The sequence below is a fragment of the Mesoplodon bidens genome, assembly GCF_964165515.1.
Source record: "Mesoplodon bidens genome assembly, chromosome: 2".
In the NCBI taxonomy this organism is placed as follows: domain Eukaryota; kingdom Metazoa; phylum Chordata; class Mammalia; order Artiodactyla; family Ziphiidae; genus Mesoplodon; species Mesoplodon bidens.
The window spans coordinates 23,262,405-23,277,937 of NC_138177.1; the positions used below are offsets into that span (position 1 = coordinate 23,262,405).

Here is a 15,533-nt window from a genome sequence, read left to right on the forward strand (position 1 = left end):
CTTCTAGTATCAAACTGAAATCACTTCTGTTGCCGTTTCATTAACCATGCCTCTTACCCTACATTCAATTCCATATAAATTAAGCATTCATATATATCTGATTTATGGCATTGTGTGACAAACCAGGTAAAGCAATCCCAGCTTTCAACCAGCTGTGGTGGTCAAGCTAAACAAGACATATATCGCACAAGCTAAGGTGCACGCCCACACACACCCTACTGTACCAGAGATGTCACAAAGCAATATAAATGATTATCTTATTTATATAGCTTGAGAGTGTAGTTGTAATTTGAACCCTAGTATGAGTCCCAAGTGTCTGCAAAGAACCAGAGTAAATCCCCAATAAATGTTTAATGATAATGAGCAAATATTCTAAATGACAGTTATCTAGTGGGTGGGACTTCCAAGAGGTGATAAAACATCTTTACGCCAAAGAGAGCAAGGACTTCCAGATGACGAGCACATTGTGTTTAGCAGGCCCCCCTTTATTTAGAAGCATCCTAAATCACAATCGACTGTATTCTCCAAATAAGAAACAATAAAATTCATTGGCGGTCTACGGCTGTGCCTTATCCAATACAGTAGCCGCTAGACACACATGACTATTTAAACTTAAATTAACAAAAAGCAAACGAAATTTAAAAGTCACTCTAGCCACATCTTAAAAGTTCCAGAGCCACATATGGCTAAGTGGCTACCCTACTGGACATCGCAAAACAGAACATTTCCATCACTGAGAAGGTTCTACTGGAATTCCGCGCTGGTCTAGAGCAAATTTAAAACACAAACTCTCTTAATACAACTTTTCACCAGTTTGGCAACTTGAACTTTCAACTTTATAGCACATTAAGAATATACGACCCCACAAGGAAAACAGAATTGGCTGTGTTCAGTTCTCACTTTAAAAGTGTCTTGCACAGATAAATTTAACAGTTGTTTCTATTACACTAAAAACTCTCACAAATGATACATATACATAAACGGAATAGCGAGTTGCATCAGGACCCATCTGTAATTAACTGAAAGATGTGCCTTTATCTTGTATACTTTATATCAATACAATATTGTAAATTACAAAATTAAGTTCTATTGTGCTTAAACTACAGAATTAGTGCTTTTACTTACTAAACACAAGTGAGCATCCACGTCTGAGATGGCAGGATGAGCAAACGTAGTTAAAGGAGGCAATGCACAGGGTGGGTGTCAGGAAGAGTACTGAATATGCCTGTGGTGATGGTCACATCCATGCGTAAAGATACCCCCGTGATTCCTAAGACACATACGCAGAGAAGAAAGTCTGCGGGATGGGGGCTGCCTGAACATTTGTGTACCCAGTCTGGATTATCTCTGGAAAGGTCCACAGCCACCTGTGGTCCCAGGGGAAGGGGTCAGCCCTTTGACACGGAAATGCTTCCAGGGGTGGACACACCGGAGCAGGGAGGGGAGGGCAGTGATGATCACAAGTGCCTGCAGCGGCAGGAACTGTGACAGGACAGGATCAGAGGCCGGGACAAGAAGGACAGCTGTGACCACCCCCTCCCCAGCCCGAGCCCTTCCCGGCCCCCGAAAGCGAGTTACATAACCCCGCCAGGCGTCTCTCCGCGCCGGGCGAGCGGTGCAGGCGGGGAGGACAGCCCCCGCGGCCGGCGGTCGCTCTTCCCCCACCGCGGCCGGGGGCCCAAGCCGGGCCAGGAGAGCAGCCACCGCCTTCGCCCCGCCCGGGCTGGGCCCCCGGGCTTTCGGTTTCCGGCCCTGGCTCTCACACAACCCCACAAACCAATACACAGACACCATAACAAAGGCGGCGACGCGGCGGCAATACCGGGGTGAAAGGACTAGGGGACCACAGCGGGGCTGGCAGTCAGCCCACTTGCCCGGCAGAGGGCACGGCCGCCCGTCCCGGCCGGATGCAACCCGGGGGCAGGCGGACGGCGGGAAGAGTGGGGGTGCTTTGAGGTGCTACTCACTCTCGTCAGGCAACTGGTCGAGCTCCGCCATCTTGAACGAGCCGCGCCGCTTTTTCAAAGGCTGCCCGCCGCGGTGCATTGTGGGGCGGAGACAGTCTTTGCGAGGGAGGTTCGAATGCGGAGCTCGCTGCCCGCGGTGCGGCGCACCGCGGCGCTACTCCCGCCGCTGCCGGCTGAGGCGGGCCCGGCTCCGCCCGCGCCTGCCCGGGGAGGGGGTGCCGCCGAGTGGGGCTGCGCCTCGCCCCTCCGCTCCCGCCCCCGGCCGGGCCGGAGGGAGGGGGAGGGAGGCCGCGCCGCCAGGCCCGTCTCGCGCCGCCCCTACCTGGGCCCGGCGCCGGAGCGCGGGGAGAGCGGGGGGAGCGGCGCGAGCTGCCGAGTCCCGCCCGGCCCGGCTCCCGGTCCGCGCCGCCCGCCCCCTCCGGGGCTCGCTCCCGGCGCGCGTTTCGAGTCTCGCGCTGCAGCTGCGGGAACTGCAGGCTGTTTATTCCGAGTGGGGAAAAGGAGGGAAGGTGGGAAGGAGGCCCCGGCCGGCTGAGGAGAGGGCAGGGGGGCAGGGAGGCGGCACCCGTAGGCCCGGCGCGGGGAGAAGCCCCAGGTTCTCGGCCGCATTCCCCTAGGGGGTTCTACCCGAAGTAAAATTTTCGCGGCTCTCCAAGCCCACGTTTCTCCGGCGTCTCCATCCCCTCCTTTCTCCGGAGAGCTGGGGGAGGGCCGGGGAGGAGGGCTCAGGCCGCGGCAACCCCACAGCTTGCCCGCCCAGGACTCGCGGTGCCCGCAGCCCCTGGGAGCCTGGGCCACCCCTCCCGAATGCCGGAACCGGAGTTGCGTGGAGCTCGGAGGAGAGACCTTGAGAGGTCATGAAGTTAGTCATTTAGGTCGGCAGCTGAAGAACTGTTTTGCTCAGCTCTTTCACCCATTCGCACTAGACCATGTAGTGAGCTGGGAGAGAATTACAGAAACAAAAACCGACAGTGACACTTAAAGATGATGAAGTACCCTGATCGAAATGTTATGAGAACACAATGAGAATTCATCCAGTTTTGAAAGAAGCCCAGGAAAGATTTCACAATTCCTGTCTATAACAGCGTCCAGTAATAAACCACTCTTGCTTTTCAGCAATTCATCTAACAAATGTTACTGAGCTCCAGTCCTTTTTTTCCAGGGATGTAAGGCGGGGGGGCGGGCGGGGGATAGTTAAGCATTGAGAGTACAACACGGGTGAATCCCAGGAACTAAAAAGTTAAAAGGTGGTAGACAGATGAGGACAGCAGAACACACAGGCCGGCCCAGGCTAAGGAGCTGAACTTGCTAAGAGCACTGGAGCAATGGATGGTGGGGTTTTAAAGTATAGGGCTGGCATGTTTCCATGTGTGTTGTAGAACACAAATGTGGGAAACGAATTGGAGTGTGACAAAATGAGAGTTCTGGAAACCAGTCAGGAGGAAGCTTGTTGGGGCAGGCAGGCAAAGGAGAGGAGATATCTGTACCAGCCACCCTAGAGTTTCACAGGATGGACTCTGGAGCCCCAAGGCTTGGCTGGGATTCTGGCTGCTAGTTGTATAATCTCAGGCAAGTTTGTTTATTAATTCTCTGTGCCTCAGTTTCTCATGTGTAAAATGCAGATAATAACAGGGTTGTTTTGAGCATAAATGCCTTGTTAAACATAAAGACCTTGTAATAGTTCCTAGAACACATTTTGGCTCAAATATTAGCTATTGCCACCACCACTTTGGAATGGGAAGTATCACTGGATGCTAACTTCGTGCCTTGGGTAACTGGGTACCGCCACTTACTGAGGTTGGAGGTGAAGCAGGGTGTGAAGGGGAGGGGGATGAAAAATTAAATTTTACAAAGTAATCCTTCATAGGTAACTTAACCCCTCCTGTACCTTCTAATCACATTCTGATCTATCTTATGTGAAGATGAAAAACAACTGATGGCAAACCAGGTTTTATCTTAAGGCAGTTTTCACACACACACAACAGCAGGTCTGCTGTTTAAACAAATATTTTTAGGCTATTTCTCTGATAATCTGCATTTTAAAGAAGGACCCTAAATGAGTCTTCTCACACTCTGAAGCCTGAAGCTGTATCCCAGCCTCAGATCTACCACTTATTAGCTGTGTGACTGCAAACAAGGCACTTTATTATTTTCAGTGAGGGTCTTTATTGGATATTTATGAGGGAGATTTTTATAATCTTTGACTTACTTGATCCTCCCAACAATCTGGTAACTTGTTCAAGGACAACATTGACCGGGTGATAGAATCAGGAATCCGGCCCACTCTCAGAGCCTCAGTTTCTCCCTCTGTGATGTTAGGGTAACACATCCATCACAAGGTTGTTAAATTTCCTCGAATTGTGTATTCCAATTTAAAATGACATGATTGTATGTGTCATTGTTTGCTTAAAGAAAAAAAAAACTAAAATTTTGACAAGGTCACTAAAGTCATGAAAATAAATCATAAGAGAAATAAAGATGGCCACATTTTAGGGATTTGTTTGGTCATTTCCAGTCCCATGGCCCATTTATCAAATATTGAGTTATTTCTGTGTTAACTTGTGTGCTTCAAAGGACACTATTAAGAAAGCAAAAAGACAGCCTTCAGAATGGGAGAAAATATTTCCACATCGTATACCTAATAAGGGACTTGTAGCCACAATATATAAAGAAATCTTACAACTTGATAATAAAAAGACAGCCCAATTCAAAAATGGGCAAAGGATCCAAAGAAGATATAAAAGCCAATAAGCACATGAAAATATGCTCAACATCTTTAGTCATTAGGGAAATACAAATCAAAACCACAATGAGATACCATTTCACACCCACTGGGGTGGCTATAATCAACAAGACAGATAAGAACAAGTGTTGACAAGGTAGTGGAGAAATTGGAATCTTTGTGTATAGCTGGTAGGAATGTAAAATGGTACAGCCACTATGGAAATAGTATGGCAGTTCTTCAAAGAAATTAAACAGCATAACCGTATGATCTAGCAATTCCACTTCTGAGTGAGTATATAGCCGAAAGAATTGAAAGCAGGGTCTTAAAGAAATACTTGTACAACCATATTCATAGACGCATTATTCACAATAGTCAAGAGGTGGAAGCAACCGACGTGTCCATCAATGGTGAATGGATAAACAAAATGTGGTATATACATACAATGGGATATTATTCCTCAGCCTTAAAAAGGAAGGAAATTCTAACATATGCACAATATGGATTAACTTTGAAGACATCATGCTAAGTAAAATAAGACAGTCACAAAAAGACAAATATTGTATGATTCTACTTACATAAGGTACCTAGAATAGTCACATTCATAGAGACAGAAAGGAGAACGGTGGTTGCCAGGGAATGGGAGAGGGGGAAACGGGGAGTTACTGTTTAGTGGGTATAAAGTTTCTTTTGGAAAGATAAAGTTCTGAGATTGATGTGGTAATGTTTGCATAGCAGTGTGAATGTACATAATGCTACTGAACTGTACACTTAAAAATAGCTTAAGTAGCTAATTTTACATTATGTATACTTTACCACCATAAAAAAAATACAGTCCTGGCAGTCCAGTGGTTAGGACTCTGGGCTTTCACTGCCAAGGGCCGGGGTTTGATCCCTGGTGGGGGAACTAAGGTCATGCAAGCCTCGCCTTCAGTGCAGCCAAAAAAAAAGTACATGTTGCACAAACAGGCCACACAATGTGATCTCATTTACAAATATATATGCATAGACTAAAATCCAGAATGAAAGATATACAGTGGTGGCTGTCTCTAGGTGGTAGGATTATGGGTGACTTTTTTTCTTTATAGTTATTATTTTTCTACAGTAAGATTTTTGTTACTTTCATAATAAAAGTGGTTGTTGAAAAAATTGGTATATAATATAATAATAATAATGGAATATTATTCAGCCGTAAAAAGAAATGAAGTACTAATACATTGCTACGACTAGATGAACCTTTGAAACTTTGAACTAGATGAAACTTTATGCTAAGTGAAAGAAGCCAGACACAAAAGACAACATATTGTATGATTCCATTTATATAAAATGTCCAGAACAGGCAAATCCATAGAGACAGAAAGTACAGTAGGTTAATGGCTGCCTAGGGCTGGAGTTGGGAGGTGGGGGGAGAATTGGGAGTAACTGTTAAAGGATACAGTGTTTCTTTTTGGAGTGAGGAAAGTGTTCTAAAATTGATTGATTGCAGTGATGGCTGCACACCTCTGTGCATGTACTACAACCCACTGAATTTTAAGACGGATGAATTTTATGCTATGTGAATTATATCTCAATAAAACTGTTACGTGAAAAATCTTACTTTTAGACTTTTTGGGTTTTGTCTCAATCTAAAATCTTTGGTAGTCACTTTTTGTAGAATCCTTTTCTTAGTCACTTAATGAAGATGCAAAATCAACCACACTCTGCTGGGCAATTTTATTTATTTATTTGTTTGTTTGTTTGTTTGTTTATTAAAATGAATTTATCTTTTTTTTCTTTTTTAAATGAATTTATCTTTTTAAAAACATCTTTATTGGAGTATAATTGCTCTACAATGGTGTGTTAGTTTCTGCTTTATAACAAAGTGAATCCGCTATACATATACATATATCCCCATATCTCTTCCCTCTTGCATCTCCCTCCCTCCCTCCCTATTCCACCCCTCTAGGTGGTCACAAAGCACTGAGCTGATCTCCCTGTGCTATGCAGCTGCTTCCCACTAGCTATCTATTTTACATTTGGTAGTATATATATGTCCATGGTGCTCTCTCACTTTGTCCCAGCTTACCCTTCCCCCTGCCCGTGTCCTCAAGTCCATTCTCTAGTATGTCTGCGTCTTTATTCCCGTCTTGTGCTGGGCAATTTTAAATGATAGCTGCAAACAAAAGACCGATATCAAACTGCTTTCCTTTCCACTTTGTCTTTTCTGCCAAATATTCTACTTACTATTCTGCAAACTATGCTGGAAAGAAACTGCTTTTCCTGTTGGACCCAAGTGGCTACAGGAAGGTGCAGATTGAATTCGTGACAGATCCTGTTTTTTAGAATGAACCTTAGGAGGGTCATCAAACACCAGTTTCTCCTCAGACCCAGATGAAAGTATCATTTGGTTAAAAAACAACAACAGCAACAACAGAGGAGGGGATTATTAAGCCTGTTTCCGGGGCTGTAGTGCGAATTAAATGAGATCGCTTATGTAAAACACCTGGCCCACATCCCAGCACATAAACACCAGCTCCCTGCCACTCTTTCCTACATCCTGCTTCCCTAAATTGTACCAAGAAGGAACTAAGTGTTGTTAGTTGTATTTCTGAGAAACTACTTCTAAAGACATTATGCTCAGCAAAGTTTAGTGGTGTATCCCAGGTTATTTAGGGAGACCTCGGTTTTTCAGTCTGCAAAATGGAGCCAAGCCTAAGGAAAGCCATCAATTCCTTGAAGGAATAAGAGCAACCTCTTTCAACCGGTATCTTTAGTAACAAACTATGAAAAAGTTGTAATAGATCATCCCATGGGAGGGAAAGTAGAAAGACATATTCCCCACACAAAGGAACACACTGGATCATTGTCCAGAATTTTCTAAATGAATTGGGGGACATCAGCTAAGGAGCACATGAGACCAGACTACCCAAGAAGGAGTGCCTTGTCATCAGAGCTCCCCAGCCAGAAAGATGCAGTGGATTTATGGATTCCAACTTGGAAAGACTGCCCCTTCAGGACATGTATGTGTCCATGGGATGTAAGAAAACATTGAATTGGATAATCACTGATTTTGCTTTCTCTTCTTAACCCCCAGATTCTAAGCGATTCAACAGGGTGAAATTATCCATCAGTTGATCAGCAAATATTTATTAAGCACCTACTGTGTGGCATACATTAGGCAACATTCAATGTGACATAGTGCCTACCCTTACAGATTGTACAGTCTAATGGAAGACAGATTCTTTAGGAGATTACAGTAGCATGATGAGTGCCACCTTGACGTTGGGAACAGGATGCTATAAGAGCATAGAGTAGGGAGGGGCGGGGAGCAGGAAAATTGTCTCAGGGAAATGGTCTCTGAACTGAGACCTGAAGAATGAGTAGAAATTAGGGAAAGGAAGTGGAAGAAGAAAGTAGTATTATTATTTGCAGAGGGTCATGTACAAAGGCCCAGAGGTGAGAATGTAAATGACTTTTATTCCAGGAACTTTAAGTAGTTCAGGATGGCTGGAGAGTAAGATACGGCAAGAGGAAAAACCTGAGAAATAAACGGGGGTCACACAAGAGTCAGGGGGAGCTTTGAGAAACTTTTCCTGAAGTGGGTTTTGCTAGCTATGGAGGTAGATGCCTCACAGATGTCCAGGCTGTTGGTTGACGGCCCCAGCCTCTGCACCCTAAGATGTGCTCAGCATTTGTGCTGATGCCATGCTCTCCTCAGGCTGCTGCTCCTAGCCAATAACTGAGCATGGCAGAGCTGCTAGAGCCAGGCCATTTGTCCTCAACATGGGCCTTCCATAATGTACAATCTTGGCTTTGGGGCTCCTGCATGGCATGGTCTGGATTGGCTGTATGCTTACGTACAGAGCGGCCTGCAGCATGTGACCCTCGGCAACACTGTTGAACACAATAAAGGATGTTCTGTGACCATTGGCCTGTGTTTGGGGTACAAGATATACCAGCTTGTCAGCATTAATTAATAGTTGTTTCTTTGGTGGAGCCTCAGGGATTTCAATGATTAGGGCTGGTAGTGGAGCTAGAATAGGCCCCACAGATAGATTCCCACAATGAGTCAATTTTGGACTCCTTGGTACACAAGCCAATGGTGGTTTGAGACCTGGAGACAAAGCACATCCTGTGCGATCCAGCAGTGGGAGGACAAAGAAGCCTGTGCCTGAGATCTCCAGCCCCCTTCCTTGCATAACTTCTCCTGCTGTTACTGTACTGTATCCTTTGCCTGTAAAAAAAACAAACAAACAAAGAGAAACACTGTTCTGTGCTAAGAGTGGAGCCTAATGTAAACTGTGGACTTCAGGTGATAACAGATGTGTCCATTTGTGTTCATCAGCTGTAACAAATGTATCACTCTGGTGGGGGACGCTGAAAAGGGGAAGCCGTGCTGTGGGACGCGGGTATATAAGAAACCTCCTTCCCTTCCATTCAATTTTGCTACTAAAATTGTTCTAAAAAGAAAGTCTAAAAACCCCCAAACAAAAAACGCAGGTAGGGCTTCCCTGGTGGCACATTGGTTGAGAGTCCCCCTGCCGATGCAGGGGACATGGGTTCGTGCCCCCGTCCGGGAAGATCCCACATGCCACGGAGCGGCTGGGCCCGTGAGCCATGGCCGCTGAGCCTGCGCGTTGGGAGCCTATGCTCCGCAACGGGAGAGGCCACAGCAGTGAGAGGCCCACGTACCGCAAAGAAAAAACAAACAAAAAACGTGGGTATATAAGAAACCTCCTTCCCTTCCACTCAATTTTGCTACTAAAATTGTTCTAAAAATAAAAGGTCTAAAAACACACAAACAAAAAACTATGAGTATAAACCGTTGGAGTCCTGTGAGTCCTTTCAGCAATCAAACATGTAAGGTGTTTAAAGCATAATTAGCACAACCTCCCCACTGGCCTGGCCAAGATATCCTCAGAGCTGCCCTGCAGTTGGAAGCTCCTCCTATGAGATGCTCCTTCCCTTGCCTTGCCTTGCCTTGCCTTCCCTTCCTTTCCCTTCTCTTTTATAAGTGTCAGACCTGCAATCTGGTCTGAGGCTCTCCGCACATCCTCATGATCCCTCTCTGCTATATCTTTCAAAAGTGTTTCCCCAAATAAATCTTCTGCATATCTGATTCTATCCTGACATCTGCTTCTCAGAGAACCTGAACTGGAACAGTAGGTATTAGGAAATGATCTGGAAAAGCAGGTGGCACAATGGATTTTGAACTGGATAACTCATCACCTGGCTGGCAGGGACTATCCCAACCCAAGTGGAATGTGGAGCATAATGCCTGACACATGGTGACTGAAGATTCCACCTGTGGTGTCCTGGGAAATATCCCAGGGCAGGGGAACACACCTTTGCTGGTGCCATGATTCAGGCATTGAAAGAAAAGGGGAAAACAGTGCTTATGAGGACAGTGGAGTTGGCTGGTTTTTACTAAATTGCACTGATGTCCTGTATAGGAATAATGAGAAAAAAAAAAGAGTTATCAAACACCTAAACACTAAGTGGAGAGCCAGAGGGCCTCTTTGGTAGCTTATAAGGAGACCTTTATCACCTCCTTGAAGCGTGAACACAGCTAAGGGGTAAGAGCAGGACTTAATAGCTTGAGCCCCAGAGACATTTAATCTCTCCGCCAAGGCAGGTTTGTTATGCTAAGGTTAGAGTCCTAGTTGAGAAAACCTGAGGTCCTTTGACAGTGACACATGGAAAGGAGACTTTTAGGGGGATGCCCCTGAGGATCTGGCTCTGCAGACTCTCTGGAACCCTCAGAGTTGCAGAGGTGCCCAGCCCTCCTTTAAGAGCTAGCACTCCTCCCATGCAGGAAGACCCTGCAGAATCTTCTCTCTGACAAAACAATAAGTTTCTGACTCAGGAGTGATGGGAATGATGCACGGCCTATTGAAAATAACAGAGGCCAGATGGCAGTGCTTAATCATGGGAAAGCAGGGGGCTGCCTTTACCATAAAAATTGGCAAGGTTGAAGGGACAGCCAAGGGGAGTTGACCCACAGGGACATGTGGAAATGGAAATAGTTAATAGGACATGGTGTCTCTAGGGGCAAAATAGATGGGTAGCCAACAAAGCAGGTACTTAATATCTACAATCAAGACAAGACTGGAGGAGTAGGACTGGGAGGGCAGTCACCCTAATGAAAAGCCTTGATGCCTTGCTCATTTCCCAGACCTGAGCCAAATTTCAGATCTGGAACTCATTGATTGAAGAGCTGGCCAGGTCCCTAGGAGGGAGCGCCCTGGAGCAGTTGTGGCAAGTGTACACTATAATGATTCCTAGTCGTTCCTCAAAGGAACCTATATATTCAGGTGACTGTACACTGAGGAAAGGGGGATACCCAGATGTTTCAAGGACTATCGAACACATATCTGAGTTTGATAGTCATAGGTCTGAAGTCATCATCAACCTCCTTTAAAGTTGAGGTATATGGGGTAGAGGCAGGAAGTCATAAACGGAGTCCTGGCTTCCAATAAGTCCAGTGGGTCTGTGGACTCACTTGGTGATCATTTCCTCAGTCCCTGAGAGTAGAAGTTGGCAGTTAGAGGATCCCCCTAATTGGGTCCTTGGCCTGTGGGATAAGAAGAGCTACTGTAGTGGGGAAGGTTAAAAGGGTAAGTGGAGCCTCTGAAACTACCCTCTGTTTCTCCCCACAGGATATGAAATCAAAACCAAAATCAAATCCTGGGGGAGAGGATGGTGAAGATTGTGCCACCATCAAAGATCTGAAAGATCTAAAGGATGTCAAGTCTCAGATTTGATTCTTTTTAATCTAAGTTTAATAGAGACCAGTTTTTCAGTACTTGTAAAATCATTCAGCCACACTTTCATGTCCATGTCAGTTCAACAAACTGATTCAAAAAAATTACCTCAACATGTACGGAGAAAAGTCTGTGCGATCATTTTAAACCACGAAGTTATCTTAGTTACACCATCGGCTCCTTTTCTCAAGAGTCCTCTAGTTCTTCCTTGGACACCTAACAATAGCTCTTAACCCACAGGGATAGGAATCCAAAGCTACATTCTTCCTCACAAACAAAATGTACCCAATTTCACCCCAAATATCATCAGATTGAGCCTTGTAGTGAATTTGCGTTAAAAAATTAACATCTTCTGGGGAAATCTGTGCCATGGGAATTGCTAATTCAGCTTTTAAAGGCCTCTGTGCTGCCTTTCTTAGTCCAATTGCATCATTTTCTTCAAGTTCTCCTTTATGACTTAATGGATAACTACAAGTGTTGGTAAAACAACCTGGAAAGGAAATTTTAGCATCTGACCTCTGCTGCAGCAGTAACTTATTTTCTGTGTTGAATATCATGACACTTAAGGCTCAGTGCAATAGTCTTTTCTCAATGTTTTCATTCAAGTCACAATTCATTTGGGTTCTAGGTCCAATTTTGTTGTAATTTTCATGGATAAGAAGATACATCGCTGCCAGAAATGAAAACTATTGCTCATCAAAATTGTCAATATTTATTTCAGACATTGTTAGCACATGTCTGTTCTGTCCTGAATATCCTTGCTCCTCCAGGACCTGCAGGTCACCGTTGATTGGCTCAAAGGTAACTCCTACCCAAGATTTTCTTTCTCACGCTTTGCCACAAGTGATTGGTTCAAGGATGGGAAACTGAATCAGTGATTCTCTCCTGTAGGGATTGCTGAATGGGATCCATTAGTGTGGACTTAGTCACTTTCCAAATGGTTACACAGTAGAGCACAAATTTGTCCTTTTCTCTGTCTCTGTTTTCTGTCTTATGGCTAGAAAAAGCCCATCCACAGAGAAAAGAAAGTGGTGGACTCACAGGAGGCTCAGAGAGAAGAGAGGGATTGAACACCAGCAGTGTTCCCAGGCCTCTTTCCATTTCTTTGCTTCTGAGGCCTGGCTGCACTCCCGCCCTGGGGTTTTTCGCAACCCAATGCCTCACTATCCTGTATTTCTTTGCTATAGTTAAACTAAACTGCATATGAGCGAAGGATGAGAGGCAAAGAAGGAAAATGAGAACAGTTTAATTTATTTGATGGGTGAATGTTGGCCTTTATTTTTATGTCTGTGAATAATTTGCATCACAACCAATTTTTAGATTTTTTTTAAAAAATTGAAGCATAACATACACTTACTAAAATGCACATCTTAAATATATAACATCTTGACAATTTTTTAATTTTTAAATCAACTTTATTGAAGTAAAGTTTATATATAATAAAATGGACCCATTTTAAGTGTATAGTTTGAATTTTGACACCTGTGTATACATCATCAAAGTTAAGATACACGGGCTTCCCTGGTGGCGCAGTGGTTGAGAGTCTGCCTGCCAATGCAGGGGACGCAGGTTTGTACCCCGGTCCGGGAAGATCCCACATGCCGCGGAGCGGCTGGGCCCGTGAGCCATGGCCACTGAGCCTGTGCGTCTGGAGCCTGTGCTTTGCAACGGGAGAGGCCACAACAGTGAGAGGCCCGCGTACCGCAAAAAAAAAAGAAAGTTAAGATACACAACTTTTTTTTTTTTTCCAGCTGTGCTGCTCACATGCAGGATCTTAGTTCCCCGACCAGGGATTGAACCCATGACCCCTGCAGTAGAAGCGCAGAGCCCTAACCGCTGGACCGCCAGGGAATTCCCAAGATACACAACATTTTCATCATTAAAAATTTCCCTCTGGGCTTCCCTGGTGGTGCGGTGGTTAAGAGTCCGCCTGCCGATGCAGGGGACACAGGTTCATGCCCTGGTCTAGGAGGATCCCACATGCCACGGAGCGACTGGGCCCGTGAGCCATGGCCACTGAGTCAGCTTGTCCAGAGCCTGTGCTCTGCAACGGGAGAGGCCACAACAGTAAGAGGCCTGCGTACTGCAAAAAAAAAAAAAAAAAGTTCCCTCATACTCCTTTGCAGTCAGTCCCACCCCCTTCCAATGCTAGGCAACCACTGATCTGCTTTCTGTCACTATATAGTTGTTTTACCTGTTCTAGAATTTTATATAAAAAGATATGTAGATATATAATAGATCTATAAATATAAATATATGAATACTTTTGGGAGCCCAGATTATTTAGCTCAGCAATAATGTTTCTGAAATTCATCCATGTTGTTGCATGTATTGGTAATTTGCTCCTTTTTATTGCTGAGTAGTATTCCATTGTATGGATATACCACTGTTTGCTTATCTATTTGCATATAGATGCACATTTGGATTGTTTCCAGTTTTGGAGTATTATGAATAAAGCTGCCATAAATATGTGTGTTCAAGTCTTTTTTGTGGTCATGTGTTTTCATTTCTCTTGGGTAAATACCTAGGAGTAAAGTGTCTGATAGGTGTGTACTTAACTTTATAAGAACCTGCCAAATAATTTTCCAAAGTGATTATGCCATTTGGTGTTCCTACCAACAAGGTATGAGGGTTCCAATTGCTCTGTATCCTTGTCAGCACTTGGTATTGTTGTTTTTTTCTAGCTAATTTTGGTTTTTTTCTTTTTTTTACAGAGGTATAGTTGACTTACAGTATTGTGTTAGTTTTAGGAGTACAGCACAGTGACTCAGTATTTTTGCAGATTATATTCCATTATAGTTTACCGTATTTTATTTTTTTAATTTATTTATTTTTATTTATTCTATTTTTGGCTGCGTGCGGGCTTTCTCTAGTTGTGGCGAGCAAGGGATACTCTTCATTGCAGTGCATGGGTTTCTCATTGCAGTGGCTTCTCCTGTTGTGGAGCATGGACTCTAGGCATGTGGGCTTCAGTAGTTGTGGCTCGTAGGCTAAGTAGTTGTGGCTCATGGACTCTAGAGCGCAGCCTCAGTAGTTGCAGCGCATGGGCTTAGCTGCTCTGTGACCAGAGCAACTTCCCAGACCAGGGCTTGAACCCGTGTCCCCTGCATTGGTAGGCGGATTCTTAACCATTGCACCACCAGGGAAGCTCTACGGTATTTTCTTAATTTCATTTTAGAGTCAGTGCTTTATCAGAAATAAAAGGATTAGATGAGGTTGACTACGGAATGAGGATTCCATATGTGTTTCTGTACATAAAATATCAACATTATATTTATTGCATGGTACATATTCATACTTATATACAAACATTCACGCCAAATACAGTGCAGGCAAAAGAGATAGAGTGGTTAGTTCTACCTGGTGACCTAAACTATGGAAATGCTTCACACTAGTGAGGTTGCCTGAACTGAGTTGAGATAGAAAAGGCCACATGAGCATCTAATTGGATGAGATTTACCCTGGAAGGTGAGGGTATTGTCATTTTTTTGATTTGTTGTTGTTGCCGTTCTGCTTCTTTTGGGGTCAAAGAACATACTTTATATTGTTTCACGTGAGACTTGTTTTATGCCCAGGATATGGACTATCTTGGTGAATGCTACATTTGCACTTGAGCAGAATGTATATTTTGCAATTGTTAGGTGGAGTGTTCTATAAATAACAGTGAGGTCAAGTTGACTGATACTGTTCAAATCTGCGCCTGTTGATTTTCTCTCTACTTAATCTGTCAGTTGCTGAGAAAGAATTGTTGAAATATGCAACTGTAACTGTGGATTTGTTTATTTCTCATTTCAGTTGTGTAATATTTGGTTTCCTGCATTTTGAACCTCATTTACTAAGTATACACATACTTAGGATTCTTATCTTCTTGATGAATTGTCCTTTTTGTCATTATGAAAATTAAAAAAAAATCTCTAGTAGTACTCCTTTTTCTGGAGTTTACTCTATCTGATATTAATTTAGATTGCTTATGATTAGTGTTTGTATTTTTTCATTCATTTATTCTTAATCTGTGTCAAAGTACATTTCTTTAGACAGTGTACAGTTTGGTCTTGCTCTTTTGTTTTATTATTTTTTAATTAATTTATTTACTTATTTATT

The 15,533-nt window shown here is 44.0% G+C and overlaps 1 protein-coding gene and 1 pseudogene across 4 annotated transcripts in view; both read right to left on the reverse strand.

Annotated features, from left to right (window-relative positions):
- Nucleotides 1-2,177, reverse strand: part of LIN9 (lin-9 DREAM MuvB core complex component) — a 93,486-nt gene extending 91,309 nt beyond the window's left edge. For 2 of the 3 annotated variants that reach the window (XM_081221382.1, XM_081221381.1), the window contains exon 1: nucleotides 1,968-2,177. In XM_081221382.1, coding sequence (XP_081077508.1) covers nucleotides 1,968-2,046 — 79 coding nt within the window. In that variant the 5' untranslated portion in view covers nucleotides 2,047-2,177. Of the gene's footprint in view, nucleotides 1-1,125; nucleotides 1,267-1,967 lie in introns of those variants that run through there. The other variant, XM_081221383.1, reaches the window with a different exon arrangement.
- Nucleotides 2,178-11,541: 9,364 nt separating this feature from the next.
- Nucleotides 11,542-12,157, reverse strand: LOC308629439 (isopentenyl-diphosphate Delta-isomerase 1-like; annotated as a pseudogene). The gene has a single exon. The product of its transcript is annotated as an isopentenyl-diphosphate Delta-isomerase 1-like (transcript).
- Between the last annotated feature and the right edge of the window lie 3,376 nt (nucleotides 12,158-15,533).